This window comes from Ochotona curzoniae, unplaced genomic scaffold, assembly GCF_017591425.1.
Source record: "Ochotona curzoniae isolate NIBS_2020 unplaced genomic scaffold, NIBS_Ocur_1.0 patch352, whole genome shotgun sequence".
NCBI classification, from domain to species: domain Eukaryota; kingdom Metazoa; phylum Chordata; class Mammalia; order Lagomorpha; family Ochotonidae; genus Ochotona; species Ochotona curzoniae.
This window is the reverse complement of record NW_024466920.1, coordinates 18,787-46,408: the sequence shown is the minus strand read 5'-3', so window position 1 is coordinate 46,408 and position 27,622 is coordinate 18,787. Positions and strand designations below refer to the sequence as shown.

At 41.2% G+C, this 27,622-nt stretch overlaps 1 protein-coding gene across 4 annotated transcripts; it reads right to left on the bottom strand.

The window, feature by feature from the left end:
• LOC121167247 (queuine tRNA-ribosyltransferase accessory subunit 2) lies at window positions 1-27,545 on the bottom strand. 4 transcript variants are annotated; one of them, XM_040996663.1, is made up of 9 exons: window positions 27,441-27,545; window positions 21,674-21,894; window positions 20,533-20,588; window positions 17,879-17,955; window positions 15,764-15,976; window positions 11,105-11,304; window positions 8,392-8,543; window positions 5,314-5,431; window positions 2,917-3,423 (listed from the first exon to the last, which is right to left on the bottom strand). In XM_040996663.1, the coding sequence occupies exons 2-9, from the start codon at window positions 21,871-21,873 to the stop codon at window positions 3,192-3,194; spliced, it is 1,248 nt and encodes a 415-aa protein (XP_040852597.1). In that variant the 5' UTR covers window positions 21,874-21,894; window positions 27,441-27,545; the 3' UTR covers window positions 2,917-3,191. The 4 variants fall into 4 exon arrangements, with proteins under 4 accessions (XP_040852598.1, XP_040852597.1, XP_040852595.1 ...); XM_040996664.1 differs by lacking the exons at window positions 2,917-3,423; window positions 27,441-27,545 and adding an exon at window positions 1-340 and having other exon boundaries at window positions 21,674-22,273; XM_040996661.1 differs by lacking the exon at window positions 27,441-27,545 and having other exon boundaries at window positions 21,674-22,273.
• Window positions 27,546-27,622: the final 77 nt, after the last annotated feature.

Sequence of the window (27,622 nt, the reverse complement as noted above, 5' to 3'; positions counted from 1 at the left end):
AACTATATTTTTCCTTTAATGTGTCATTCCATAGAATAACAACTATGCTACTCCCAAGATACATAGGAAATCTTCATTATTTGAGTCTTGAATTAGTCACAACCTCCAGAGTCTTTCAACAACATGCAGTGTTTATAGTTCCAACCTGGGAAAGTTCAGGGAAACTGGGGACAAGCAGTGGCAAGGCAACGTGAACACATCCAGGGCCAGCATGGCACCGTGTTTCAAGAGCCAATGCCAACTATTCCCCATCAGAGAGGCAGCAAAGCTCCTAAAGCAACCAACATCTCAGGCCAAAACACCCTTCCAGTCAGTCCTTGATTCTCTTGGCGCCTTACACCTAGTAGAAAGTTAAAATAAGGAAAAATCTGTTTAGTGCAAAGGTTAACTGTTGGGACTTAACCAAGGTTTGACTTTAAACTGGAAACAGAGTAGTGACAAGCCCTTTGGCAAACTACTCAACCTTCCAGAAATTTCTTGCAAGCCATCTGGCAGGATACTCAACCTTCTTAAAACCCAGTTCTCAATAGAAGAATAGTAATATCAACACTTCCCAGCAATGTTCTGAGGGTCAATGAGAAATGTATAAAAAACATTTAATAAAAATGCCACTGAAAACGCTCCACAGAAGGTAGTGGTTATTTTTCTTATGGTTAGCGTAACCTTGAAAGTCCCTACTTATATCATTTAAAGAAACAGAGAATCTTTATGTTGGGTATTAATGAAGAATAACTCCTTTTTTGGACTCTGCATTCAAGTGCTCTTAGAACAATGAATTCAGATGGAATACAGAAAAAATATTTCTTTACAATAAAAAAATCTCTAGAACATTTCTGATACCATGGACATTTAATTCTTTGTTTAACAGACTCATTACCATTCACAGGCCATACGCAGTAATTTTTTTAATTAAAAATATTTATTGCCATAATCTGACTTACTACATGAAAAGAAACTTACTTCTCAAAGATTTTAATAAGAAAAAGACCCAGGAAACTGACAATGTTGAATGGAACTTTCAATGTTCTGGACATCAAGGAAACTCATGAATGTTGTATGGTTCCTGAGATACTTATTGATGCTTCTCCAACAATGGGTTTGACATTGAACAGGAATATGAACACATGAACTACTCTAATCTAATGCATTTCAAAACAGTCAAGTCCTTGAAAACAGAAACTGGACCTTTGCTGTTCACGAACGAATTATAGCAATGCCATGAATATTTGAAAATCACTGATATTTCTATACTACTAAAGACAGCCATACAGATGAACTCCCATCACATAAAAATACAGTAACCACATAATTAGAAAGGAAGCTCAGTAATGCCCACTAAATGTTGAATAGCAAAATACAGTATAAAACAAAAGGAGTCAGGGCCCGGTACAATGGCTCAGTAGCCAAATCCTCACCTTCCAAGTACAGGATCCCATATGGATGCCAGTTCATGTCCTAGCTGCTCCACTTCCCATCCAGCTCCCACTTGTGGTCTGAGAAAGCAGTAGAGGATGGCCCAAAGGCTTAGGACCTTGCACCATGTGGGACACCTGCAGGAAGCTCCTGGCTTCTGGCTTCAGATTGGCTCAGCTCTGGCCCCATTATGGCCATTTGGTGAGTGAATCAATGGATGGAATATCATTCTGCCTCTCCTTCTCTGTGTAAATCTGATCTGGCTTTCTAATAAAAATAAATGAATCTTAAAAAAAAAAAAGAAATGCAAAAAGAAAATAAAAATGTCTTCAAAACATCAACAAAAAATGCTACTCCTTCAGTAAGATCCAAACAAAATCATAGAATCAGAGACAAACTAAGGAGGAACCCCTACCTCTCTCAGATCTTCTGATGCCAATTGACCAACTACTCCAAAATCCACAGGCCAAAGCTGTTCAGGCTCTCCAGCATTAATCCTGGAGCCTGATGCCCGACACTGCTGCATGTCTCTGATGACTAAACAAAGATGACAAATGAGGCCAGAATTCTACCTTCCGCTTTCTTTGTTTCTAAAAGTTTAAAGTTGGACAACATTTCAGAAATTCATTTAGATTTATCCACTATGATTTATTCCATGAAGAAGCTGAGTGATTTCTCCAGGAAACCACATTATGACTGAATGAATTGCTACACCAGCACTGCTTCTAAGTGAACATAGTATGAATAAGTCTCTAAGTGATGGGGCGACTGTGCTTATCAGGTTTTTGGTGAGCCTGCTGGGCAACTGCACAGAAAGTCACAGACAAGGTGATCAAAGGAAGGCATACTGTCTGGGTCAGGTGACTACAGGAGCAATGTTTGAGCCCCACATTCCAGGGAGACATGAAGGTGGTTAAGTCACAAGAACTATTTCTGGTCAACTATACCATCAGGGCAGCATGGCAGACAAAATCATCCAAAGGAGCCCTTGTGAATATGAGAGTCAAAATATAGAAAACCCTTAAGTCAGCTAGATTGTTTCTCCAGTCAACAGGCATGTGTCTATCTGCTTCTGCACAGTTCTCTCCCCTCAGGTCCCAAGTCCAACTCAGTGGTCCAGGCAGTCCTCTCACATTCATAGCTTCTGTCTAAGAGAACCTCTGTTGACTAAAGCATCAGCTTAGAGATTTTAAAGGCTCTACTTCTTTCTTATCAACCTAGGTCAATCCCCATCAATTCAAGCTATGTCTTTTCTTCTTCTGAAAAGCCCTCTTAAGAAAAAAAATTTACTTATTTATTTGAAAGACAGAGTTAGAGAGGCAGAGGGAGAGAAAGGAAGAGATCTTCCAGTCATTCCCTGAATGACTGTAACAGCAAGAGCTGAGCTGATCTGAAGCCAGGAGCCAAAAGCTTCTTCTGGGTGTCCAACATTGGTGCAGGAGCCCAAGCACTTCCACTGCGTTCCCAGGTATATTAGGAGGGAGCTAGTTGGGAAGAGGAGCAGCCAGGATTCGGAACGGCACCTATATGAGATGCTGGTGCTGCAGGTGGCTACTGTACCTGCTATGCCATAACACCAACCCACAAACTAGGTCCTTAGAAAACATTTCTTTAATCTTATGTGGACACATCAAATGTGGTTCAGATGTTCTTCATTTTAACAAGTCTTATTCTCATAAATGAATGGTTAAAACTAAAACAGTTTCTTCACTTCTTCCCATGCTATAATGGTGCTACAGGCTTCATGTGAAGAGTCAGATTTGTATTTTACTGAGGTTTCAAGGAGCTTGCCTACAGATGAGTTCTTTCAATTGTCCCAGCTTATCCCTTCCTAGTGCTTCACGGATGGACTGAAAAAATCCAAAATAGTGTTCAAAGTTGTGCATCATAAGCAAGACTCCAGCCAGCAGCTCATTGGTCACCAGTAGATGGTGGATGTATGCACGGGTGTGGTTCTTACAGCAGTAACAGGAACATCCTCTCACTAGTGGGTTAAAGTCCTCCTGGTACCTTAGAAAGAAAGTCACAGGGTCATTCAGAAAGTGAAGTATCCAAGAAATCCACAATCTAAGTTTGCTAGTGTGCTGAAGGGATTATCAGCACCTGAGACTACCATTGGTAAGGGATCAGCACTGGCGAAAGGCTTAAGCTGGGAATGTGGTTAAAGCATAGCAAAGAATATTCCAAGTTAGGGAGATGCAGGGGTTCTCCTCTGATAGACACAGCCTTCAAGATGGGGGCTTAAGAAACCCACATGGTCACTTACTCACGTCAGGCATTATTAGTCACATTAGAAAGGCACACAATGTTAGAAAATATTACTCTGGTGAAGGGCATTTTGTTCCCACTCACCACCAGAACTAACAAAAGACGTGGTATGACCTTTTTCCATAGATCTTTCCAAATTTTCAAGGGCATTTCCACCTACAAGGCCTCACTGAATCTTTGTCTCCAATCTTGCTCTCTAGATGAAGATTAAGAGGGAGCACTCTGGAGCTACTCTGCCTTACATTTGAGTCCTGGCTTACAGTCACTTGGGCAAGCCACTTAACTTCCCTCCGTGCTTTTGTTTCCCAGGTATTTATGCTGCCAAATTCAGAGTCACTGTGAGGATTAAATGACTTAATAGAGCAAGACAGTTCAAATGCTGCTGGCCACATGTGTAAGCACTATATAGACATTATCTTTCATCAGTTAACAACTCAAAGTTAGGTGACTTCACCAAGATCAAAGTCAAGAGTGAAGCTAGAATCTGTTTTCAGGTTTGCAAAACTTCAAGCCCAATGCTAATAAAGCCAATATAACTTCTAACTGAATCTTCAATGTAAAGGGAGTTTTAGTAATAACCATTAATATCACTCTAACAATATAAAAGAAATTAATCTCTGGTTATTTTTAATGTGTAACAAATTAAATGAAGTAGATATTACCATTTCAGTCCTAAAATCAAGAAGCTCCAACAGTATGGGTAAGAGAGGCCAGAGTTGTGGCATAGCAGCTAAAGCCATGACCTGTGATACTATTATTCCATATGGGTGCTGGTTCAAATCCTGGCTGCTGCCTACCTGATCCAGCTCCCTGTTAATGTTCCTGGTAAAACAGCAGAAGTTGGCCCAAGGGCTTGGGTCCCTGCCATCCATGTGGCAAGAAGCTCCTAGATTCTGGCCAGCCCCTCTCTAGCTGTTACAGCCATTTGGGGAGTGAACCAGTGGATAGAGATATCTCTGTCTCTCTCTTTAACTCAGCCTTTCAAATAAATAACCTTAAATACATATAGATAGATAAGAAATGGGATTTTCACACTTTAATCAGTTTTCAAGTCTGCACAATCACTAGCAGACATAAACAAGTGAGAATCTGCAGCATGTCTCTCCGAGACACCCGAACACACCCAGTGCTACAGTGAGGGCACGCACAGCACAGGATACCACCTGCAGGCTGACCACCATCCCTTCTGGCCAAATACAAAATTACAACAGATCTTCGCTCCCTCTTCATAGAGGCAAATGGTTTATTTAAGACTTATAACCAGAATATGGCCAAGATGACTCACAATTTAAAAACTTTGTTGTGTTTTATCTTGAAATCCTTATTTCATTGTCATTATTTAAAGCAATCAGAATGAGTAAAAGAAACCGAACAATGCATTTAACCTTCTCTGACAGCTTTTCTATAGTAATAGTTATCTTGTCTGTTTTCTGACAAAACAAAGTAAACAAACTCATCTGCAGAAAAAATAAGAATTTTTCTGGAACCAAATTTAAGAAGACCAAACTAATATTCAACTATAAATATTTTATGAAGCCATAAACCTAAAAGGGAACAGTTATATAAGCCTGGAAAACAGACTGAAATTGAAAAATCAGAAATCAAAATCTAAGCTTAAAAAAAAATTCTTACTTTTTTTCCTTCAGGTTAATTTCAAATGATGTCATTTCTTGGTCGCAATTACTTGTTTCAATTTTCTTTGTTTGATCCACATATTTTATGTCTACTTGAATCCCATTCTGTTGTAACACTGAAGAACAAACCATAAAAAGTCTTGAATAAAGATCAGATAATAAACAGCCATTGCAAGAATTTTACTTTAGCTATTATTCCATGATCTTTGACCCTATAATCTCAGTAATAAGGTTTTATCATAAAGAAATCACACAAGAAAAAGTGCAATATGATCCAAAATAATCACTTATATATTACCTACAGCAAAACAATTTAGAAATTTAAAAAGTCCCTAAGCCAATTAAAGCTATTAGCATGTAACTCATTAACTTGCCATCAAGGATAATTTTAAAATGATGTGTGTGTGTGTGTGTGTGTGTGTGTGTGTGTGTGTATGTGTTGGGTGTAAGTCTATGCTTTATCACAAAATATAAGGACATACCTATATTCTAAATAGATTTAAGTAGTACATGGTTTTAATTTATGTATTCTCTGGAGACTTTAGCATTCTAGGAAACCTAGACTATCCAGAATTAAATGGGAACTTCAATTGTTCCTTTGAACTTTTTGCTCTAAAAAGTAAGTAAAATAGCTGCAAAACAACCCCCCAGCGACTCTACACAAAGCCCTTTACCATTAAGCAGGGGCAAGCAGATATTATTCATCAAGGGAAATGAACAATAATCTCATTGTTGGCCAACAAGAATCGGCAGATGATCCTGATAAGGTAACTTTTGTCAAGGTCAAGGGCAGAAGAGAAGTGACCTGTTTTGTTTTTGTGAATTTCTGTATTGATGTGAGAAGCCATAATAAAGTCCTGACATTTTGAAGCACTCCTACCATTTCATGGAGTAATTATTATTACTTTGGAGTTTTCATTATTTGTTAAAGGGCTTACATATGAAACCACACGCATATAGTCAATAATACTTTAATAAAAATGTTCAGAGTGGGGCCGGTGCTGTGCCATAGTGGGTTAAGACTCCATCCATAGCACTGGCATACCATATGGTCAACAGTTAAAGTCCTAATTGCTTCATTTCTAGTCCAGCTTCCTGGTAATGATCTGTGAAAGCAGTAGAAGGTAATCAAAGTGTTTGGGCCTTTGCATCCATGTGGAAGACCTGGATGAAGCTCCTGACTCCTGGCCTTGGCTTGGCTCAGCCCTGGCCACTGCAGCCACTTGGGGAGTGAACCAGCAGTTGGGACATCTTTTTCTGCCTCCTCCTCTCTGTAAATCTGCCTTGCAAATAAACAAATAAATCTTTTTAAAAAGTGTTCAAACTAATTCAATTTCCTGAATCATGAAAATACTGGGATTTCTTTAACCAAAAACTGATCTTGTTCATTATAGAGAACTCAGTATCAGATTCTTTTTTGAATTTTGCATATTCATGATATTGAATGACTAACAATTCCCTCTAGTGGAAATAATTTAGTTTGTAAATGAAATCATGAAAATGTATGGGGTTAATAGTATACCTATCCACATAGATTATGTTCTGTTCTATCTAAAAGCATAGTAAAAGTTGTCTCCTTTACCTAAGAATTCATTCACCATGATCTGTTTCCAGAAGTAATCCAATTTAGATTAATAGCGTAAGTTGCTTTACAAAAATATAACATCTCCTAAGTGAAATTATCATCATTTATGGGGAATAAAATGACCCTTTTAAAGAAGTCTTGAGGGAGCAGCTACTTGGCCTCATAGTTAGGATGCTATCTGGGATGCCTGCATCCCATATCACAGTGCCCAGGTTCAGATCCTGGCTCTGCTCTGGTTACCGCATCCTAATGTGCTCCCTGGGAGCAAGCAGGTGATGACTAAAGGACTTGGCTCCCAGCCATCATGTGGGAGACCTGCACTGAGTTCCTGGCTCCTGGCCTAGTCCTGCAGCTAGCACAAGGGGGATCTCTGTCTTTGTCTCTCTCTTATTTGCCTTGCCAAATAAGTAAATGAAATTAAGATAGTCATCTTGGACCCTATTCAAACATAAGATGGGCTGTGATAAAGGAAGAATTCACAGGGCAGCAAGAAAAGACCAAAAAAAGTCCATCTCTGAAGGCAACAGGGATGAATGACATGCAAAACTCTTTTCAAGAATTGCTTTGGGCCCAATACAACAGCCTGGTGGTTAAATCCTCGCCTTGCACAAACAGGGATCCCATAAGGGTACTGGCTCATGGCTGGGCTGCTCCACTTTCCTTTCAGCTCCCTGTCTGTGGCCTTGGGAAAGCAGTCGAGAATGGTCCAAAGCCTTAGGACCAGCACCTGTGTGGGAGACCTGGAAGAAGCTCCTGGCTTCAGATCTGCTCAACTCAGGCCATTGCAGCCACTTGGGGAGTGAACCAGTAGACAGAAGACATTTCTTTCAGTCTCTCCTCTCTGTATATCTGCCTTTCCAATAAAAAAAAAATCGCTCCAAGGGAACTCAGCCGAAGTCTGCACCCACAGTCTCTTTCTTCTGTCTGTTAAATATTAGACTCTAAAACTGATTTGCTATACTTCTAAACAATAAAAGAAAATGGCAGGGCTTCAAAGCAACATTAGCAGAGGAAAAGAGTTTTCACGTCTCAGTGTGTCAAAAAAAAAAATAGCTTAAAAAAGGCCAAAAGTAAATAGTAAGATCAGAGAGCGGTAAGTCTTCCTGTATTTTAAGAGCATGCAGTTCACTAAAGCATACAAGAACTCTTTTGTGAAAAATGAATTAACTTTTACCAAACAGCTCAAAGGGTTTCTTAGATTTTCATCACAATTCATTCTGAATGTTTATTTTTCAGGTTCACAGAAGAGGTTTTGTTTTCCTTGGTTCCGCTCACTATAAAATCCCATCCTAATATTGATGAAATACATGGATAGCATTAAGTATCTGGTTTTGTGTGCCAACACACCAGGGAGTATGGATAAGAAACCAAGTTGTAGTTCTATAAAAGACTGGCTTTATGTAATGTACATATTTCTATCTTGTGATTCAAGTCAAGCATTAATAGGAAATACAAGACACTTTAGGATAAGATCTACTTCAAAAAACGTACATGTTTCTTCAGGATTTGGCTCGTAATCAAAGCTGAAAGTTAAGGCACAGCCCCGCTCCGTCACCTGATAAGGAAAAAAGCTCTCAAATAAGTCCACTCCTCTTTCAATACACTCGAGCACCTCATCTGGCCGACTAACACCAGAGATGAGCCTACAAAATAAAAAACAGTAACAGTGGTAAGAGAATCCTGCTGGGTTTGAAATCAGAGAGCCTATCCAATGAATAGGACACTAAAAATAATAACAATAATAAAGACAAAAACCATGGTTAATATGGTACACAATGGATGGCAAGAGGTATGTTAAAACATGGAGTTTGGAGGGAAACAGCCCTGGGTCCTGGCTCTGCTATTTATATTTACTAGCTGGGTTAATTTGAGAACATTTCTTAATCTCTCTGAGAATTTTTTCTTCACTTTAGAAACAACAGCAATACTATACAATGCCACAAAATAATTGTGAGGATTAATGAGATACTGGAGGGCTAGTGTTGGCGGCACAACAGGTTAAGCTGCTGACTGTCATGCTAGAATCCTGTAAAGGAGCATCAATTCAAGTTCTACCTGCTCCACTTTCTATCCAGCTCTTTGGTTAACACTCCTAGGCAATCAGCAGTGGACAGCTCTGATGCCTGGGCTCCAACCATGCATGTCGGAGACCCACATCGAGTTTCAGGTTCCTGGCTTCAGCCTGGCCCAGATTTGGCAGTTGCAGGCATTTGGTGAGTGAACCAGCAGACACAGGATCCCCCTTTTCCTTTCTCTCTGTTACTCTCTGCCTTTCAAATAAATAAATAAATCTTAAAAAAAAAACCACCAAAAATTCTAAATTCCTCATAGGTTCGCTCACACAGCAATCTTGGCTCTCTGAATTATAACTCTAGTCATAGGATCCAAGAATGCAGTTGGCCTTCTTTGTATTTTTCCACTACAAAGAAAGATTGCACTGTGGAAAGAGATGGTGTTTTCCAAGACAAAGGATGAGGAAAGCATTCTGGGGGATGTTAGTAATACTGGACCAGCTCCTGCCCCTAAAGTATGATGCAGAGATGCGTCTCAGTAGGCTGGCTAGGGCGATTTTGTATATTTACTTTTCTACCCACAGCCCTTTTCGTGAACTGGCAGAGAGCTTACAGACTTCCTGATTTCTAAGAGACGTCCAAAAAAAAAAAAGCTTATGTAATATTGAAGCAGAACCTTTAAATAGATGCTAGTTTTCCTACTACAGTTTCTTTTAAGTAACACAGTGCTTGAGAAGTCCTCTCCCACTGCAGCTTGGCATTTCTACACACTAACACAAAGAAAAACAATCCCAGCTTTCAAATTCAGCAACAGACATCTGTGAACACTTAACGCAAAGGAGTCCAGAAAATGACTAGAAACATGAGGACACTTGAGAAACTTCCTGGAAAACAGAATTAACAGAAAAGCTTATTTTGTTATAAAAAAATGTTTTGAAATCAATGCAGCTTTTTCACAATAGGCATTATCATGAATTTTTTGAAGGTCTCTCATATGCACAGATCTCAAAATTATTTTGCACCAAGACATGCTTATTTCTCAATTTCATTTTTCCGTGAACTTTCTGAGGCATCCCAGTATCATTACCAAATTATTATCTGCATTAGAATGAAACAAGTATAGGATGGGGACCAAAGAATACAACAAAGCCAGTTAAAATTAGGAAAACAAAGGTTGACTGGGGTCATGGAAATATCTTGTTTTTGATGTTTATACAAGCACATACATGTATCATAATTCATTGTTAAGATTTAAGTACTTCTGGGCCCGGCGCGGTGGCGCAAGTGGTTAAGTCCTCGCCTTGCACGCCCAGGATCCCATATGGGCGCCGGTTCTAATCCCGGCAGCCCCGCTTCCCTTCCAGCTCCCTGCCTGTGGCCTGGGAAAGCAGTTGAGGACGGCCCAAAGCTTTGGGAACCTGCACCCGCGTGGGAGACCCGGAAGAGGCTCCTGGCTTCGGATTGGCATAGTATCGGCCTGTTGCGCTCACTTGGGGAGTGAATCATCGGACGGAAGATCTTCCTCTCTGTCTCTCCTCTCTGTATATCCGCCTTTCCAATGAAAAAATAATAAAAATAAATCTTTAAAAAAAAAAAAAAAAAAAAAAAAGATTTAAGTACTTCTGGGCCTGACGTGGTGGCATACCAACTGAAGTCCTCGCCTTGAATGCACCAGGATCCCATATGGGCACTGGTTCTAGTCCTGGTGGCCTGGCTTCCCATCCAGCTTCCTGCTTGTGGCCCAGGAAAGCAATTAGGATGGCCCAAAGCCTTGGGACTCTGCACCCTTGTGGGAGACCACATCTTCATTTGAGTAGGCACTCTAGATATGTCCTCAGTTTAAACTAGAGTTCCATATGACTTTATATTTGTCCTCAGGTTTAATGAGCAAAGAACTGTGTTTGTATTTGACACAAGAACAAGAAGGAATTGTGTGCCACTTGCCGTCACTGGTGAGGATCAAATGAAATAAACCATGTGGCAATTATCCTGTGCTTTAACAAACTGGAATTGAGGGCAAGACATGATGGCAACTCCTCTCCCAAATCTGCCTTAGCCCACACAGCCTAGAAAGGACAGGACCACAATATCGAAGCGGCATGCCCATGTGCATACAGACTTTGTGTAACACACAGTTGATCAGTACTGCTACCCCTTGTCCCAGGAAGCTGCCCTGCACTCTAAGCACTCGCCTGGGTTTGTTGTCTGGCAGTTCGGCAGTGACGGATGACAGCAGGTGCAATCTTGTCTCCAGGGTGGCTGGATTCCCATGAAAGCCATCCAGAAGGAAGCCACCCACAGGCCGTTTGGCTGTCTCTCTTGCCGACCTCAGCCTTTCCTCCAAAACGTCTCCACCTTCAATCACCCCGATGATCAGACTTTTCTGAAGGACCTAAAGTAAGAAAGCATCGAATGTTTCCAACCACTTTTAGCAATACAGACCTTTGGATGAACCACACATGGGAGCCCAATGGACAGAGATGTGTGAGCAGTGACTGCAGTGTTCTCTGAAAGGGGAACAGTGCTCCCTCCTTCCTGACAGCCTTTATGGCTGCAAGGACACACTTTGAAAAACACCAAAGAGGCATGAAAAGACTAAGAAAGACTGAGGCAGTCAACAGCTGCTGTCATGTCCCGGCTCAGATTAAAGTAAACATACACAGGAGGGAAAGGAGAAGTTTAATGTGTTTTAATGACTACAGGCCTACCTTAGGAACTTAGAAACCATAGGAACTTAGAAACCATTTAGTTGAGACAACTGGCTAACCATGTGGGACAGAATAAAGTCCGTTACTGCACATTACCCTTCATGGACCTAGTAATTGTTACAAGAATCAGAAGAACATACTGACTATATACTTCGAGTAAGGAATGCCATCCTAGGTAAACTAGAAGCTAGAGGAAAAGATTAGTTAAATATACTAAAAACACTAAAATTTTTCCAGTAAAACCGATCATAAATAAAGGCAAAGGAGAAATTACTCTCTGGAGAATAGATAAAATATCTTTGCCATAAAAGAAGCTCCAACAAACTCTAAGAAAATGACAACCACACAGAAATCTAGGTAGAAAATGTGAATATAAAATTCAGAAACATAAATATGAACGCTTGATTCACATGGAATGCTACTAAACCTCACCAAGAAGGGAATGCAAACTGTAAATAATCAGATACTACTTTTTAGCCATTAAGATAAGAAAGTTAAAATAACATAGAGGAGGTGAAAGTGTAAGGGAAATGGCACTTACATACCCTGATAACCAAAGAGAATAACAATTTGTTCAGGCTTTTAGTAGAGTAAGCAGATAATGCTTACCAAAATGTCAATGCTTTTATCTTTAGATGCTAAAATTTCACTTCTAACAATCTTGCCATCAAAAATATTCACTCCTTTGTGTCACAGTATATTTACAGATATATTTAGAATCATAAGAAACTGGAAACAACCTAAACATCCATCACTAGATGCTTAAATAAATTATGACATATTCGAACTATGGCTTCTTTTTAGCTATTTTTAAAAGAACAGAGTATATAGTAATATATGCATTGATAGAAAAAGAATTTTAAGATATTCTTAAGCAAAAACAAATTGCTCAACATATGACCATATTATAGGCATGCATTATCAACACACTTTCACATAGATATGACTGAAAAAAGTTAAAGTTTGCAAGGACATACACAAATCAATAGTGGCTCTCTGGTAGAACAGAGGCTATTGGGAGAAGCCTGAATGATGTGGAGAGGGAATTTCACTCTTTAGTTTAAGCAGGAGGGACACAATTAGACTATTCCTCTAGAAAGGGATACTTTAGTTGCTATGTAGAGATAAATTAAGGGTGAATACAGCTAACATCTGGAGTAACAAAAAACTTAATCTAGGTGACAGGGGCAAGATGATGTGGACCAAGGCAGTGGGAGTGGGTAAAAAGAGGAAAGGTAACACTGAACCCTCACTGGGAGGTAGGATGCACACATGCAACTGGGGAGAGGGTAAAGACTGGAATGATGCCTGGGTTCCATCTGGGAAACACAGGATCTGCTCTGTGCATTCTGAGTCTGGGGTATTAGAGGGAGAGGCAAACACAATATAAATCCAGTCACTGAAGATGTGGACTTAAAAAGTATGGGCATTAGTGATGCAATGAGATTTGACCAGAATGGTAGATGCTTGCTGTGATGCTATCACACCACTCCTGTCTCCATGCAGATCTAGCTAATAGAGAACGCTCTTCTGCTGATCCTGCAAGCAGCTCCAAGCACCTCAGATGAAACTTGTGTGCTATTTCCTTTCCTGGGAATATGTGAAGAGCAAATAAGAGGATTCAGCAAATAAGATGGGGAAGGAATTACGGGAAAAGGAAAAGATGTATGCAGTAACAGACGTGTTACACAGGCTGTGATTAGCACAGCTCTATCTTGGAAACTCCCGTGCATGAATGGAAATATGATTTATCCATTTAGACAATTTATTACCTAAAATGCAACAGTTAACATCAAAGGGAGGCTGCATTAATAATCATATCAAGACAACTGTGTAAGTGTAAGGGATGCAGAGAGGGGCCCCAGCACTTGACCAATACACAGGAGGAAGGAGAAATGATGAAGCTGATTGCAATGACATCAGAGGAATCACCTTAGGCTAACCTGTCCTAATTATTATCTTTACTATATTCCCTGACCTGCCTTCGACTTAATTCAAATGTTATTATTCTCATAGGAATACATATACTCAGCAACATCTCCATACCAAACTCCTCCTGCAGATGTGCATTTTACTAAGAATGACAAGTGTTTCCTCTAATTCTGACACATATATTAGCTTCATTAACTAAATTATATTCTTACTGATAAAGTTTGTTGCACCTGTGTTGTGGTGTACTACATTAAGCCATCACCTACAATATTGACTTCCCATAGGGCATAGGTTTGAGTCCTGGCTGCTCTGCTTCCAATCCATCTCCCTGCTAAAGTGCCTGGTAAAGCAGCATAAGATAACCCAAGTGCTTGGGCCTCTACCACCACATGGGAGATGTGGATGAAGTTCTTGGCTTTTGGCTTCAACCTAGCTCAGCCCCAGTAGTTGAGGCCATTTGGGGAGTGACTTAGCAGATGGAAAGGTCCCTCATTCTGTGTATCTCCCTCTCTCTATAACTCTGCCTTTAAATAAATAATCTTTTACAAATATTTAAAATAAACATTGTGATAGTGTGACTTTATTAGTGCTTAGGATTATTCTATACAAATGATCTCAGACACTGAAATTCTCCTCCTCTGCTCACTGTTTGCTCTCTTAACTCGTCAGCTCTCTCTTAGTTAGCATGTTCTTCTCCAATCTCAGCAATTTAAGTTCCATTATTTACAACTACAGTGTGATCTTCTTTCCTCCACCACAACCATTCACCACCAGCAAACATACACTGAGCGCTTAGTATATGTGTCAGGTATTCCGTCACACAATGAAGAAAAAAATACACACAGAAACTGAACTTAAGGAGGTCATATTTTGAGACAAATGCATAAGAAAAAATCACTGCAATACAATGTGAAAGGAGGTATAACACAAGCATTTACAAACTGAAGAGGTAGCAGAAGATGACTACGACTTTCTGGAAGTGTCAGGGACCAGTTTCATAGAATGATGAGTGGAATGAAATAAATTCAATCTGGAAGCAGGAGAAGACACATGGCTGGGATAAGCACAAAAGAAATGGTCCAGAAGAAAGTCTATAAGGTGTACCGGAATGAAATAGGACCAAGGAACTGCAAATAACTCAGGAGCTCAGCTTGCGGCCACACGAGGAAGCAGCAGCTCACAGTAAGCTGGAGGCACGGATGGAACAAATGGATCAGTAAATTCTTAAAGGGAAGGGGACAATGGGTTCGTAGTCACACCTGCAAACTCTTGGATAGCAGGACTAATGATGAATTGCACACAAATAAAAATGGAATCTGGAAGAACAATTTACAAGTCACTGCACAAGAGATGATGACGCTTCAAGCTGAGGCAGTAACAACAGAGTAGGCACACTCAGCACAGCGAGATATGGAATCCAGGAACAGTGAACAATCGGATGGACATTAAGGATGGGTGACAGGCAACTAGCAAAGCTCAAGCTTTTGGCCTGAGGAAGCAGGCAGATATCACAAACTGAGATAAAATAATGAGGGAGAGAAAAGGAAGCACAGCTTGGAAGAAATGAGATAATGAGTCCCATAACCTCTGAGTTTGAGGACTACAACCTACCTAGAGCCCAAGAGTTTATGTAATTGGGGTGAATTTGCTAGTTTTGGAATTATTCAGCAATTGACATGGAGGGAAGGTTGCCCAGGGAAGTACACAGAGGGTGATGAAAGAAAGTCTAAGTTTGAACCTTAGAGAATCAGTAAAATTTAAGAGACAGTGGGAAAACTATAAAAAAGTAAAATATTAAAAACTAAGATGTGAGCCTGGCACTGTGGCACAGTCAGCCAAGCTGCTTCCTGCAGGATTGGCATCCCTTATCAGAGTGCCAATTTCTAGTGTGGCTGTCCTGCTTTCATGCAGTTCCCTGCTAATGTGCCTTGGGAGACAGTGTAACTCATGGTTACGTGGGAGACCTGGATGGAGTATCAGGCTCCTGGCTTCAGCTGGGAAAGTCCTGGTAGTAGTAGCCATTTGAGGAGTGAACAGGCAGAGGTAGACAGAAGATGTCTCTTTCGCTCTGCCTCTGAAATAAATAAATATTAACAAAAACAAAAACAAAGCAAAGTGTGAGGAAGAGAGAAGCAGGAGTAAGAGAAAAGCTGTTTTCATAGAGGGTAGAGAAGGCAAGTTTTGAGAGAGTGGTTGGCATGGCAGCCCTACCTCTGACTTTTCCTGCAGTCGCAGGCAGCTATCCAGGAACAGAAGAGATCGGTCAACAGACTTCCTGGTCCTTTTCAAGGAAGTGACCTCTTCACAGGCTGCTTCTCCATCGGAGAGGCACTGGAACCAATCAGGTTGAAGGGCCTCCTGGATTGCCATGAACTTGGCAGCAGTCATTTCCACTCGTCCTCCAACACCCCACACAGACACTGACTGTCATAGAGGAAGACAATAAGTAGTTAGCAGGAATAAAAGACAAATAACGTAATAAAATGATAAAACAGTAATTTGCCTTTACAACTGGAAAGATGGTAATAATTCAATGGCCTACATATGGCCAGTAAAAGAATTCAAATAAATTTCTAATTCTCTATAGAATTTCTAGCTCACAGAGCATCCTTCGGGATGTCAACCTCTCAGCCAGTGGCAAGTATTCTTTGTTACACTGTTCTCCGATAATCTTCTATTCTCCCCTATCTCTATCATCCTACCCCACCCGGTGTTCCTGAATAAATGCTGTACTTAATTCTTCTCTGCTTTTATGCACACTGTTCCTTTTAACTGAAATACTCTCCTACTTCTTTGCCTGGCAAATGTGTTATACAATCTTTAAGACACTGAGTTCATATGTCACCAACTCTTAACATACTATTCAAACCTTCCCAGGCAATCTTTCACTCCTCCAAGTTCCTACAGCAATTTGTACTTACTGCTTCTATCGAAAAGATAGCACTCATAACACCATTGTACATAAAGATACTTCAAAATATCCACAGAAGATGGGATTAAAAGGCGATTTATTTTGAGGCAAAAAAAAAAATCTGACATTCATATATGTGAAGAGTTTTCAAGAAGTTCATGGAAAGGTGTGAGTTTAAGTTGGCTAATTAAGACACTAAAGACACCTGTGTCCCACATTAGAATACCCAGGTTCAATGCCCAGTTCTACTCCTTACTCTTCATTCTTGCAGCTACAGACCTGGGAGATAAGGATCGGGGCTTGAGTAACTGGGTTCCTGCCATCACACACAAGAACCAGACTGAGTTCCTAATTCCTAGCTTTGGCCCCCACTTGGAGCTACCGCAGCCATAAGGGAAATTAATCAGTGCAAGGAAGCTCTGTTGCCCTGTTTCTCTGCCTTAAAAATAAACAAAAGAAATTCATGTCTCAAAAAAGTTCATAAAAACGTGTATTATGAAAAAGAAACTATGCATGAATTTAAAATGTCACCCCCAAATGGACATCTTTAAATTCCATTTTCCGTGAACATTTTGAAGTACTCTCTTATTTATTTGACTGTAAATGCTCATGCTTGATTTCAGTCTTGGGTACCATACAGTACACAGTTACACACAGAATTATGTGCAAAAACATAAATACGGCTTTCAACGAGTCCTCTCCTTTACAAACGGGATAGACAACTCCGGCAAAAATATTTCCTTTTGAATACATTTTACAACATAAAAAGCAGCTTAAAGCAAAATAACCAAAAACAATGTTCTTAGATATAATGAACATTACTGTTGAACCAGCACGGTGAGGGCAAGGAAAGGCTTCTTTAAGGCAGCAACATGACACAGAAAGGCCATCCTTGGGATAATGCAAACGGGGTCACCTCTCAGGTGAAAACTTCCTAATGAAGGTTTTTTGATTCTGTTCTTCATTAGCTAAAATTTCAGACTATGGACCCAGTTTTTGCAAATTCTGTTTTACCAGCAAGCAGTATTATACTGAGGTTCTACTATATATAGTTGTACACGTGACACCCCTCATCAGCAACTTTCCCCACTCTTCTTGAACTTGTTAAAACTGCAAATAAAGCACAGAACCAAAAGACTACTGTTTTCTCCCATCCCAGCAATTTCTTTTTTTGGCATGCACATGACCCTCTTCTATCCCCCATTTTTTTGCAACAATGAAGATGCTGAGGATATTTTTCTTCCCTTAAACTCAATCTTAGGTAGCCCAACTCTCTTATGAACCATCTCATCCCACTTTAGTCCCTCAGGCAAAGAGAAGGCATAAAGGAATTTATCCCAGAGACTGGGATTCCAGTATCCAAGGGAAATTCTAAGGATAAGACTGCAGTCCTGGAGGCCTGCGGGATAGCACACCTTGTTTGTGACATATCCAGCTGGGCAGGGGCTGACTGGATCATGCAGGGAGCAGTATAACAGTGATTCTGGCATTCCTGTAAAAACATGCAAACAAAATGATGCTTGTACCAACAACCGCATTGTATTAGAATAGGGAACAGCTTCACAATGTCCAGTGGCAGAACTCTACTCACAGTAAACAGTACGTGCTCTTGGCATTGTAGAATGCCTATCAACATAATACAAGATAATTCTTTCAAACTTACTAACCCAAAAGAATTAAATGTAAAGGTTCATTTCTAATGATGCAGTGAGCTGCTACAAAGGAAAGAGACATCATAAAGTACAAAGAACAGTGAAGTATATATTGACACGCTGATCTCACTCAACTTGATTTAAAAGGTGTAATACCAAATATGCTCATTCTAGGCAGTACCTGGGGAAACTAACTTTTGCAAAGAAGAAATAATAAAGCCAAAGATAATCTCATTAACAGTAAATCTTATTCATTATAATCATAGGCCCCTGGGACAGAATTATAGGGATGTCCTGGGACACTGCAAATGGACCTTGCTGTTGGTACATTTGAGTGTATCACAATATTGGTTCCTTAGGTTAGTTAGTCAAAAAGACAATCATTGAAAATAGGGCCCAGTGCGGCAGCCTAGCGGCTAAAGTTCTCGCCTTGCATGCACCAGAATCCTATACTGGTACCAGTTTGTATCCAGGCAGCTCCATTTTCCTGACCAGCTCCCTACTTGTGGCGTGGGAAAGCAGTTGAGGACAGTCCAAAGCCTTGGGACTCTGCACTCGTGTGGGAGATGCAGAAGAATCTCCCGGTTCCTGGCTTCAGATCCACTCAGATATAACTGTTGTGGTCACTTAGGAGTGAATCATCGGATGGAAGATCTTCTTCTCTGTCTTTCCTTCTCTCTGTATATCTGACTTTCCAATAAAAGATAAATAATAAAAAGATTGCCAAGTCACATGTGTTTAAATTTCATATGCTATTCCATCTTTTTTCATAAGGAAAAAACAGGAACTGCTAAAAAGAGACAAAATAAATGACACAAGTGAAAAACCTCTGCAGTGCCCCTACTCATTTTGCATAATTTCAGGTATCACAGTCATCTCTAGAAAGCATATGTTAGCATTTTCACTTAACTGTATGCTTGTGTGCTTTAGCGAGTTGACTTCAGATCAACAAGAGTGGTGCATAAACCCTTCCACCTAAACAGAGGGCCCTGAAAAACCAACAAGTCATTCAGGCAGTTCTCCCAAAATCAGAGGGGCTGTTACTCACAGAGATAGGATTTTGGTTCACTGAGTTTCACACATTGAGAAAAAACTTCTGGAGAAAATGGTCCACAGAAGATGTGGTTCTTTAGCTGTTACCATTTAAGCTTTCCTACAGATCAGTGGTCACATCTGCATATAAAATCCAGTATCTGGAACAAAGGATGATACTAAATAATTGGAATATAACTGTACATAAACTCTTCATCCTCTGCTTTATGTCTAAGGCTCTAGCATGAGACTACGTTGGATCTCAGGTCCTATGGAAGTTCTCACCTCTGGTCTTTGCGCAGTGACCAGTCTGCCCATATCTGTCTACCACTATGTCCGTGCCCACTCCTGGTGCTGTTACTACCTGCTCTTTTCTGACCCAGCTATGATGCTCCCTTACTTCTCTCTTGAGAACACTTTCTTTATTCTGATTGCCTTCCAAATGAACCCAGAGGAAGTTGAGAGCTCCTCTATCTGCGCTATTATGATACACGTATTTTTCCCTAACTCTGCAAAGTAGTCACTACACTGTAACATGATACACTTACTTATCTTTAAACCAGCTAAACTGTGAGTTCTAGGAGAGCAGCAACTGTTTCCAACTCAATTTTTCTTCCTTTTTTTTTTAAAAGAACAATTTATTTCCATTAGAAGCAGATTTACAGAGAGGAGAGACAAAGAAAGATCTTCCATAACTCCCCAAATGGCCATAATGGCCAGATTTAGCTGATCTGAAGCCAGGAGCTTCTTCCAGGTCTCCCACACTGATGCAGGTTCCCAAGGTTTTGGACCATCTTCTACTACTTTCCCAGGTCATAAGCAGGGAGCTGGAGTAGAAGTAAAGCAGTAGAGACACAAACCAGTGCCCACGTGAGATGCTGCTGCTTGCAGGTGCAAGATTAGCCAATTGGAACATGGAGCTAACTCTCGCTATCCAATTTTGAATCACCAATGCCTGGTTCTTAAGATTCTCAAAAAATGCTTATTAAGGGCCCGGCCCGGTGGCGCAAGTGGTTAAAGGTCCTTGCCTTGCACGCCCGGGATCCCATATGGGCGCCAGTTCTAATCCCGGCAGCCCCGCTTCCCTTCCAGCTCCCTGCCTGTGGCCCGGAGACCCGGAAGAGGCTCCTGGCTTCGGATCGGCATAGTATCGGCCCGTTGCGCTCACTTGGGGAGTGAATCATCGGACGGAAGATCTTCCTCTCTGTCTCTCCTCTCTGTATATCTGCCTTTCCAATGAAAAAATAATAAAAATAAATCTTTAAAAAAAAAAAAATGCTTATTAAAATAATGAACAAATAAAGGTATGAATGAAAAACAAGAGTCAACAGTACCTCCAAACTCCAAATTAACACCTTAGAAGACACTAATCACTTAATTTTTACCTATAAACTTTCCAACTCCTTCCTTGTATTCTGCCAAGACTTCATGATGCTCTGCCCTGTAAGCAAAACAGAAGAATCCATCACACAACAACCAATGAATCTATGGACACTATTCAACACCTGAACTTCTCTTCTCACCCAAAGAAACTACTCCTCTATCTGGGCAATGAATGTAGTCTTGAACAGCAAAATACATCTAATGTCACTCAAGAGTCCCAACTAACTACAGTAGGTTCTTAGTCAAAATAAAGATCTTCAAATTACAAGTGTTTCTGTGAAAAGAGGAGTTGGCAAAGATCCACTGCTTCAGAACATTTTGATTTTCTTCCCCCTTTTCTCCATTTAAAATCATGGTTATTAACACAAGGCAGACTTATCTGATAACATCATAGGCTCCTCAAGTAACCATGAAGTCGCTCGGCACCTTACACAGAATGATCTAATGCCGTTCCTTCTGTTTCCATAAAGTGCTACCAGCAAGTCCAACTGCAGAGGCAGAAGTAACTTTGACACCGGAGCACAAAAGCATTCAGTTCTCTTAGGGAGTACCAGCCCTATTACTGTGAGAAGCAGTGGCAATGAGGGCAGTATAGAACTAGGATTGGAGGAAACTGAGGCAGAAATAATACACAAGATTGGCCTGTTGTTTCCATAATTAAGGCCAGATATACAAGATCTGATATTTATTATCTGATATCATTCTAAAAACCTACAAATTATACACATACACACACACACACATATATAACTTTATAAAACAGTCTTTTCTTTTGTTGCATCAAATTAAGATAACTGGGGCTGGTGCCATGGTGAAGGTTAGGCCTCCACCTGCAGCACCAGCATCCCTCACGGGCACTGGTTCCTGTTCCAGATGCTCTACTTCCTATCCAGCTCCCTGCTTATGGCCTGGGAAAGCAGCAGTGGATGCTCAAGGCCTTGGGATTCTGTACCCAGGTGGGGGACTTGGAGGAAGCTTCTGGTCCCAGCTCCGGCCACTGTGGCCATTTGTGGGGTAAATCAAAGGATGGAAGATCTTTCTGTCTCTCCTCTCCGTCATGCTGCCTTTTCAATAAAAATAAAATCAATGAAGATAATTACGCTGCCAGCAAAGTGATCCTTGAATGACTGTTCCAACACTTACAGCGATGCCAGTGTAATCTGAGCCATGGCGGGAACCCCGTGGACATTATGCAGTGTTTGATGGGTGAGGTGAGGAGCAGAGCCGGTCTTGGTGTACAGAAGGCATCCTGGGATATCCATGGCGAGGTCCCCTGTTTTGCCCAGGTTTTGTATTTGCCCTAGGCGACAGCCATTAACTATCTTGGTAAGACTCAGCTTCATCACAATGGATTCCTCTAGGTCCTGGTAAGAAAAGAGCATTCAATTTAGAAGCAGCATCACAACGTTCTGCAAAGAAAGCAGCCTGTGGAAAAATTAATGACAGCATGTTTATTAATATTCCCAGGCCACGATTTTTCAGAGGCATCAGGAACAGCATAATGGGCAAAGGCACAGAGAAAAGATGATACCTTCCCCAGGGTCTCAGAGGGTCTCAACTACTTTTCAATTGAGCCATGGAATTTTTTTCCCTGCTGAAAGAAGCCAAACAAATGGAAGGATAGAAGTAGAAATACTAATCTCTGGAAGAGGCCAGGAAGCCACGGTTCACTCTCAGCCTCGCAAACATGTACGGTGAAATGGCACAGGCTTAGGTCACACTGATGACTGAGTCGACGCATTTTTTTTTCATTCTTTACTTTTTGAGATGCTATGCATAATGTAGTATTTTTCTTAACGGTGTGTGCAGTGAACAGTTTCTATAATAGCATTCCAGTATTTACTAAAGTATACGGAAGAATAGACATCATGAGAGAAGTGGAGATTATCACTCAGGCCGACCTGTCTTCCAGTTTGGTCTTTATCTCTAAGAGATAAAAAAAAAAAACAACTGTAGAGCATTCATACGATTCATCAGCAAAATGTCATTGATTTCGTAACTGTGAAATACAAATATTCATTAAAAATAAATGTAACTTATAACTTCCATAGATACAACAGGAGAATGAAAACAGAAGATGTTATCAAACCCCAAGTTGCACTTTTCAAATGTATGACAGAACTTGATAAGCATGTATGACACACCTTTTGTAAAACAAGCGCAATATGACAGATTCCTCAGTGTATCTCCACATCAAGTATCACACTTTTAGGAATTCCTACTCCCACTTGGCTCAGCTCCCATTTTATTAATGAATTATTAAGGCTATATATCTAAGGTTGAGAGTGCCCAACCTTAGATCTTATCTTCTTAAGATCTTCCTCTACTATGAAAATCAACCCTTGTTCAGGATGCTGTCAGATGCATCAGCATGAACTACTACCACAGACGCTCAGCAATGCAAACGGTATGTTTTTAGGAGACAAACACTCTCATGCTTAAGCAAGGCAGCCATCACAGTCATTAGAACTTGAGGTATAATAATTCATTTCTGCACTGCCCAACAAAAGACTTCATGTTAAACACAAATTATAAAAACTAGTGTGTCTGAGGAAAGCCTGGTCACTTAAAAGCAACTATTATTGGATTCCATACCAATTAAGACAAAAAGCAAAGAGTATAATTTTTATTTATTCATCTACAGACTGGAAAACAGGGCAATGTCCAGAGAGATTCCAGAAAAGGTTGGAGACAAACACACGCTGACATTTCCTTTACCCCAGAAATTCTCTCTTCTGAGCTGCTTAGCTTTGTAAAGCTCTTACATGTAAATGCATGTGATATATATATATATATATTTATTAAATTCACATAAGAGTTAAGAGGGACTTTATAGGTTAAACTAGTATATTATAAAAATGTTAAGGATTCTAGAATGTTGCCAGTTTTTACTATATCTTCATTTCTTTGTTTTCTTTTTTTTTTTTATTAATTTATTTTTATTGCAAAGTCAGATACATAGACAGAAGAGATTGAAAAGAAGATCTTCTGTCCAAGTGACTGCAACAGCAGGAGCTGAGCGGATCTGAAGCCAGGAGCCAGGAGCTTCTTCCAGGACTCTCACGCGGGTGCAGAGTCCCAAGGCTTTGGACCTGGCTCTCCCGGGCCACAGCAGGGAGCTGGATGGGAAGCAAGGCTGCCGGGATTAGAACCAGCACCCATATGGGATCATGGCACATTCAAGGTGAGGACTTTAGCCACTAGGCTACGGCAACGGGCCATCTCCTAAACAAGTAAATGGAAACATTATTTTTCTAGTTTACTAATAAATGACATGACCAATAATCAAAGTTTATGATGAGCATGATAAGCTGTTTTTGTATGCTAATTCAAGTATAGATAAAAATAATCTACAATGCTTCAGTAAATCTATGCTTAATATCCCAAGTAATATATAAATTGTCATTAGACTTTGAAGGAGACAAAGTCTAGAAAGAGGACCTGGAACAATAGCCTAGTGGCTAAAGTCCTTACCTTGCACGCACAGGGATCCTATATGGGTGCTAGTTCATGTCCCGGCAGCTCCACTTCCCTTCCAGCTCCCTGCTTGTGGCCTGGGAAAGCAGTCGAGGACGGCATAAAGCCTTGAGACCCTGCCCTGGAGTGGGAGACCCGGAAGAAGCCCCTGGCTATTGTCTTCGGATCAGCTCAGCTTTGGCCATAGCAGCCACTTGGGGAGTAAGTCAGTAGATGTAAGATGTTTCTCTCTGTATCTCTTTCTCTCTGTAAATCTGCCTTTACAATAAAAATAAATAAATCTTTTTTTAAAAAAATGCTAGGGGCCCAGCGGCGTGGCCTAGTGGCTGAAGTCCTCGCCTTGAACATTCCGGGATCCCATATGGGCGCCAGTTCTAATCCTGGCAGCTCCACTTCCCATCCAGCTCCATGCTTGTGGCCTGGGAAAGCAGTCCAGGATGGCCCAAAGCCTTGGGACCCTGCACCTGTGTGGGAGACCTGAAGGATGTTTCTGGCTCCTGGCTTTGGATCGGCACAGCACCGGCCATTGTGCTTACTTGGGGAGTGAATCATTGCACAGAAGATCTTCCTCTCTGTCTCTCCTCCTCTCTATATATCTGACTTTGTAATAAAAATAAATAAATCTTTAAAAAATGCTAGAAAGTTATTAAAGTTTCATTACAACTAAAGACCCCCAGCTTTGAAACAATTCCTCCTATGAAACAATAGCAAATCTGAGGTTCAACAAGACTAATTTTGGCTGGGCCTCCTTCCAATAGACTTTTCCAATAAGCTCTCTCTCCAATAGGCCTTTCAAGTGACAGTAGCTCTAAGATGCTACCCGATGCACTCTGACACGTGTTCAGAACATCCTGCTGACGTCATGGGTGAAACGCTGTTTCCCTCCACCTCTCAAGCACACAGAGGAAAGTCCTAAAAGTAATTCTCACAGCTTTCTGCCTATGCCAACACAATGGCATTCTCAGAATGGCCGCCTGCTGTTTCCACACGGGCCTCACAGGCTCCTACTGTTGGTGGGCTGGCCACTCTCTGAGGATGTGGCCTTCTGTCAGGCAAGCTCTGAGCTTGATCTTGCCTATACACCCAGCACACAGTGGCAGGCTCAAACAAACCAAAATAGAGTGAACAAGAAAATCAGGGCACAATTATTGCTCTGAGAACAAAATAAAGGGCAAATGGACCAGTTGATGCATTCTTCCACTACAGAATGCCACCAGGATACCAAATATAATGTTGGGTTAACATACACTTGGAATAGGAAGCATAAGGAGCAATATTTATATGTATGACCTCAGAAAGGAAACCCACTCTTCTTCTTGATAAAACCAGACTCAGAATCTCCAAGATTGGACACAAGGACATTATAAAAATACAGAGGGCCTGGTGTGGTAGCCTAGCAGCTAAAGTCCTCACCTTGCGCACGCTGGGATCCCATAAGGGTGTCGATTCATATCCCGGCTGCCCCACTTTTGGCCAGGGAAAGCAGCTGAGGAAGGACCAGGGCCTTGGGACCCTGCACCCACATGGGAGACCTAGAAGAGGCTCCGAGCTCTCGGCTTTGAATCAGCTCAACTCTGGCCATTGCAGCCACTTGGGGAGTGAATCAGTGGACGGATAATCTTCCTCTCTGTACATCTGACTTTCCAATAAGAAGAAATAAATCTTGAAAAAAAAGAACACAGAGGCAGCTAGATCTGCAACTTCAGACTCCTGGCTCCCAAAATCCACCTTCCTCTCAGGAGAAACTATGTGAATGAACATGGTATGTTCTAAGATCCCCCATCTTTAACAAAGAGCCTCAAGTGTGATTGGTCATCTACTCAACTGTATTGGTAGGTCTCACAACTCCCTTTCTCACTCTCCTGAACAGTTTTCTTTGCCTGCGTTTCTGCTGTGCTTTTCCTAAATATTCAAAAGTTTACAGTTGCCAACTACAAATAGGGCCACTGGAAAAGCCTTAAGGGAAAGCCACTGGAGTGTCGGGATAAATGACAGGTCCTCCGTGGACTTGGCACCTCTGTGAGCAATAAAAATTTCCTGTGTTCTCCACCTCTCACCTAATAGGGGATAGGGATTTTTTAACATGTCTTCTATGAGTTTGCTGCCTAACAGCATGGAAAGCTGTCTAGAATGTGTTCAGGGGAAAAACTCAAGCCCAAGTGGCCACATTCTTCAGGAAGGGAAAAGTCTATATTGCACACATCCCCTCACCTCTACAGAAACAAGGAACACACCTGCCAAAAAAGCAGTCGAAAAAATGTCTGGACAACGTGGTACACTGACTTGGAAATGTCACAGGAATGATAGAAACTAAAATTGTACAGAAGAGTAACAAGAAGATGACAAGGAAACCATGGCATCGTATTCTAAAAGTGCTATTTGAAGAAAGTACTGAGCAACATTATACTTTGTTAAGCATGTGTAGTTAAAATGCTAGAAAGATTTTAATCAAAAGATTAAAAATTAATGACACAATACATAATTTCCAAACCCGCTGGAGAAGGATGGAGGAGGATACAGAAAAAGAGAGCATTGTGGCAAAGCCGGTTAAGCTGCTGCTTGTGGCTCTGGCATCCCAGGTGAGTTCAATTCCTGGTTGCTGTTTTCTCCCCAGCTCCCTGTTAATGCACCTGCGAAAGAGGCAGAGAATGGCCCATGTACTTGGGATCCGACTCCTACATGAGACACAGATGGACTTCCTGTCACCTTGTTTCATCTCACCCAGCCCTGGCTGTTGCAGCTATCTGTGAATCAGTGGATGGAAGATCTGTCTCTTTGTCCTCACTTTGTTTCTGTCTTTCTTTCAAATAAGCAACCTAAGTGAAAAGAAATAAAACTGTCCCATCAAGGTTTGCAAATTACTACGTTTCCTCAAGCACAACTCGCATCAAGATTCAGTATTTTAGGAAAAGAAAAACTGAGGCCAGTACTGTGGCATTGTGCGCTAAATGCAACGAACTGTGGTGCTGGCACCCATCTTGATGCCAGTTAAAGTCCTGGCTGTTTCCACTTCCAGTACAGTTTCCTGATGATGCTCCTAGGAAATCAGAAGACGGCCCAATTGCTTGGGCTCCTGCACTTACGAGGGAGACGCAGAAGCTCCAGACTTTTGGCTTCGGAGTGCCCCAGCTCTGGCTAGCCATTGCAGCTATTAGGGGAGTGAACCCTCCAACCATTTTAGAACCCTGGGCAGCCGAGTGCCCATTTCCGGCTGGGAACTTGCCACTTGACTAGTAGCCGGCCAAAAAGGTGCCCTTTTCTCAGAGAAGTCACTTTGGAGAATCAGGATTCTCAGCAAGCAGGACCCACTAGAACACTCAGCAAAGGAACAGATATGGCGGGGATACCGTAGCACAACCAGGAAGCACTTGGGCACAACGCGACTCACTCACGTTTAGCCGTTCCTACACCAGCAAGGGACATGGGCACTTACCTGTAAATTCCTAACTCTTCTGGCCTTAAGAACGCTCAAACGCCCGCGGTTCACCACACGTGTCCGGGTAGCAGAATTCTCGACCCCCTAAAGCACCGCCTCTGCCTTAGAACCAATCAAAGGGAACTGCGTCATCACCAGGGACCATAACTAAGCAAAGGCGACACTAAAGTCAAGCCGAG

Excerpts from the sequence above, each read along its gene's own strand:
- LOC121167247 (XM_040996661.1), bottom strand. The coding sequence starts at position 21,912 with ATGCTCTTTTCTTACCAGGACCTAGAGGAATCCATTGTGATGAAGCTG. Across the intron at positions 17,956-20,532 it reads AGGAGTTGGAAAGTTTATAG|GAATGCCAGAATCACTGTTA; the intron begins GTAAAAATTAAG and ends ATGTTTTTACAG. Across the intron at positions 8,544-11,104 it reads CTGCCAGACAACAAACCCAG|GCTCATCTCTGGTGTTAGTC; the intron begins GCGAGTGCTTAG and ends TTTATTTTGTAG.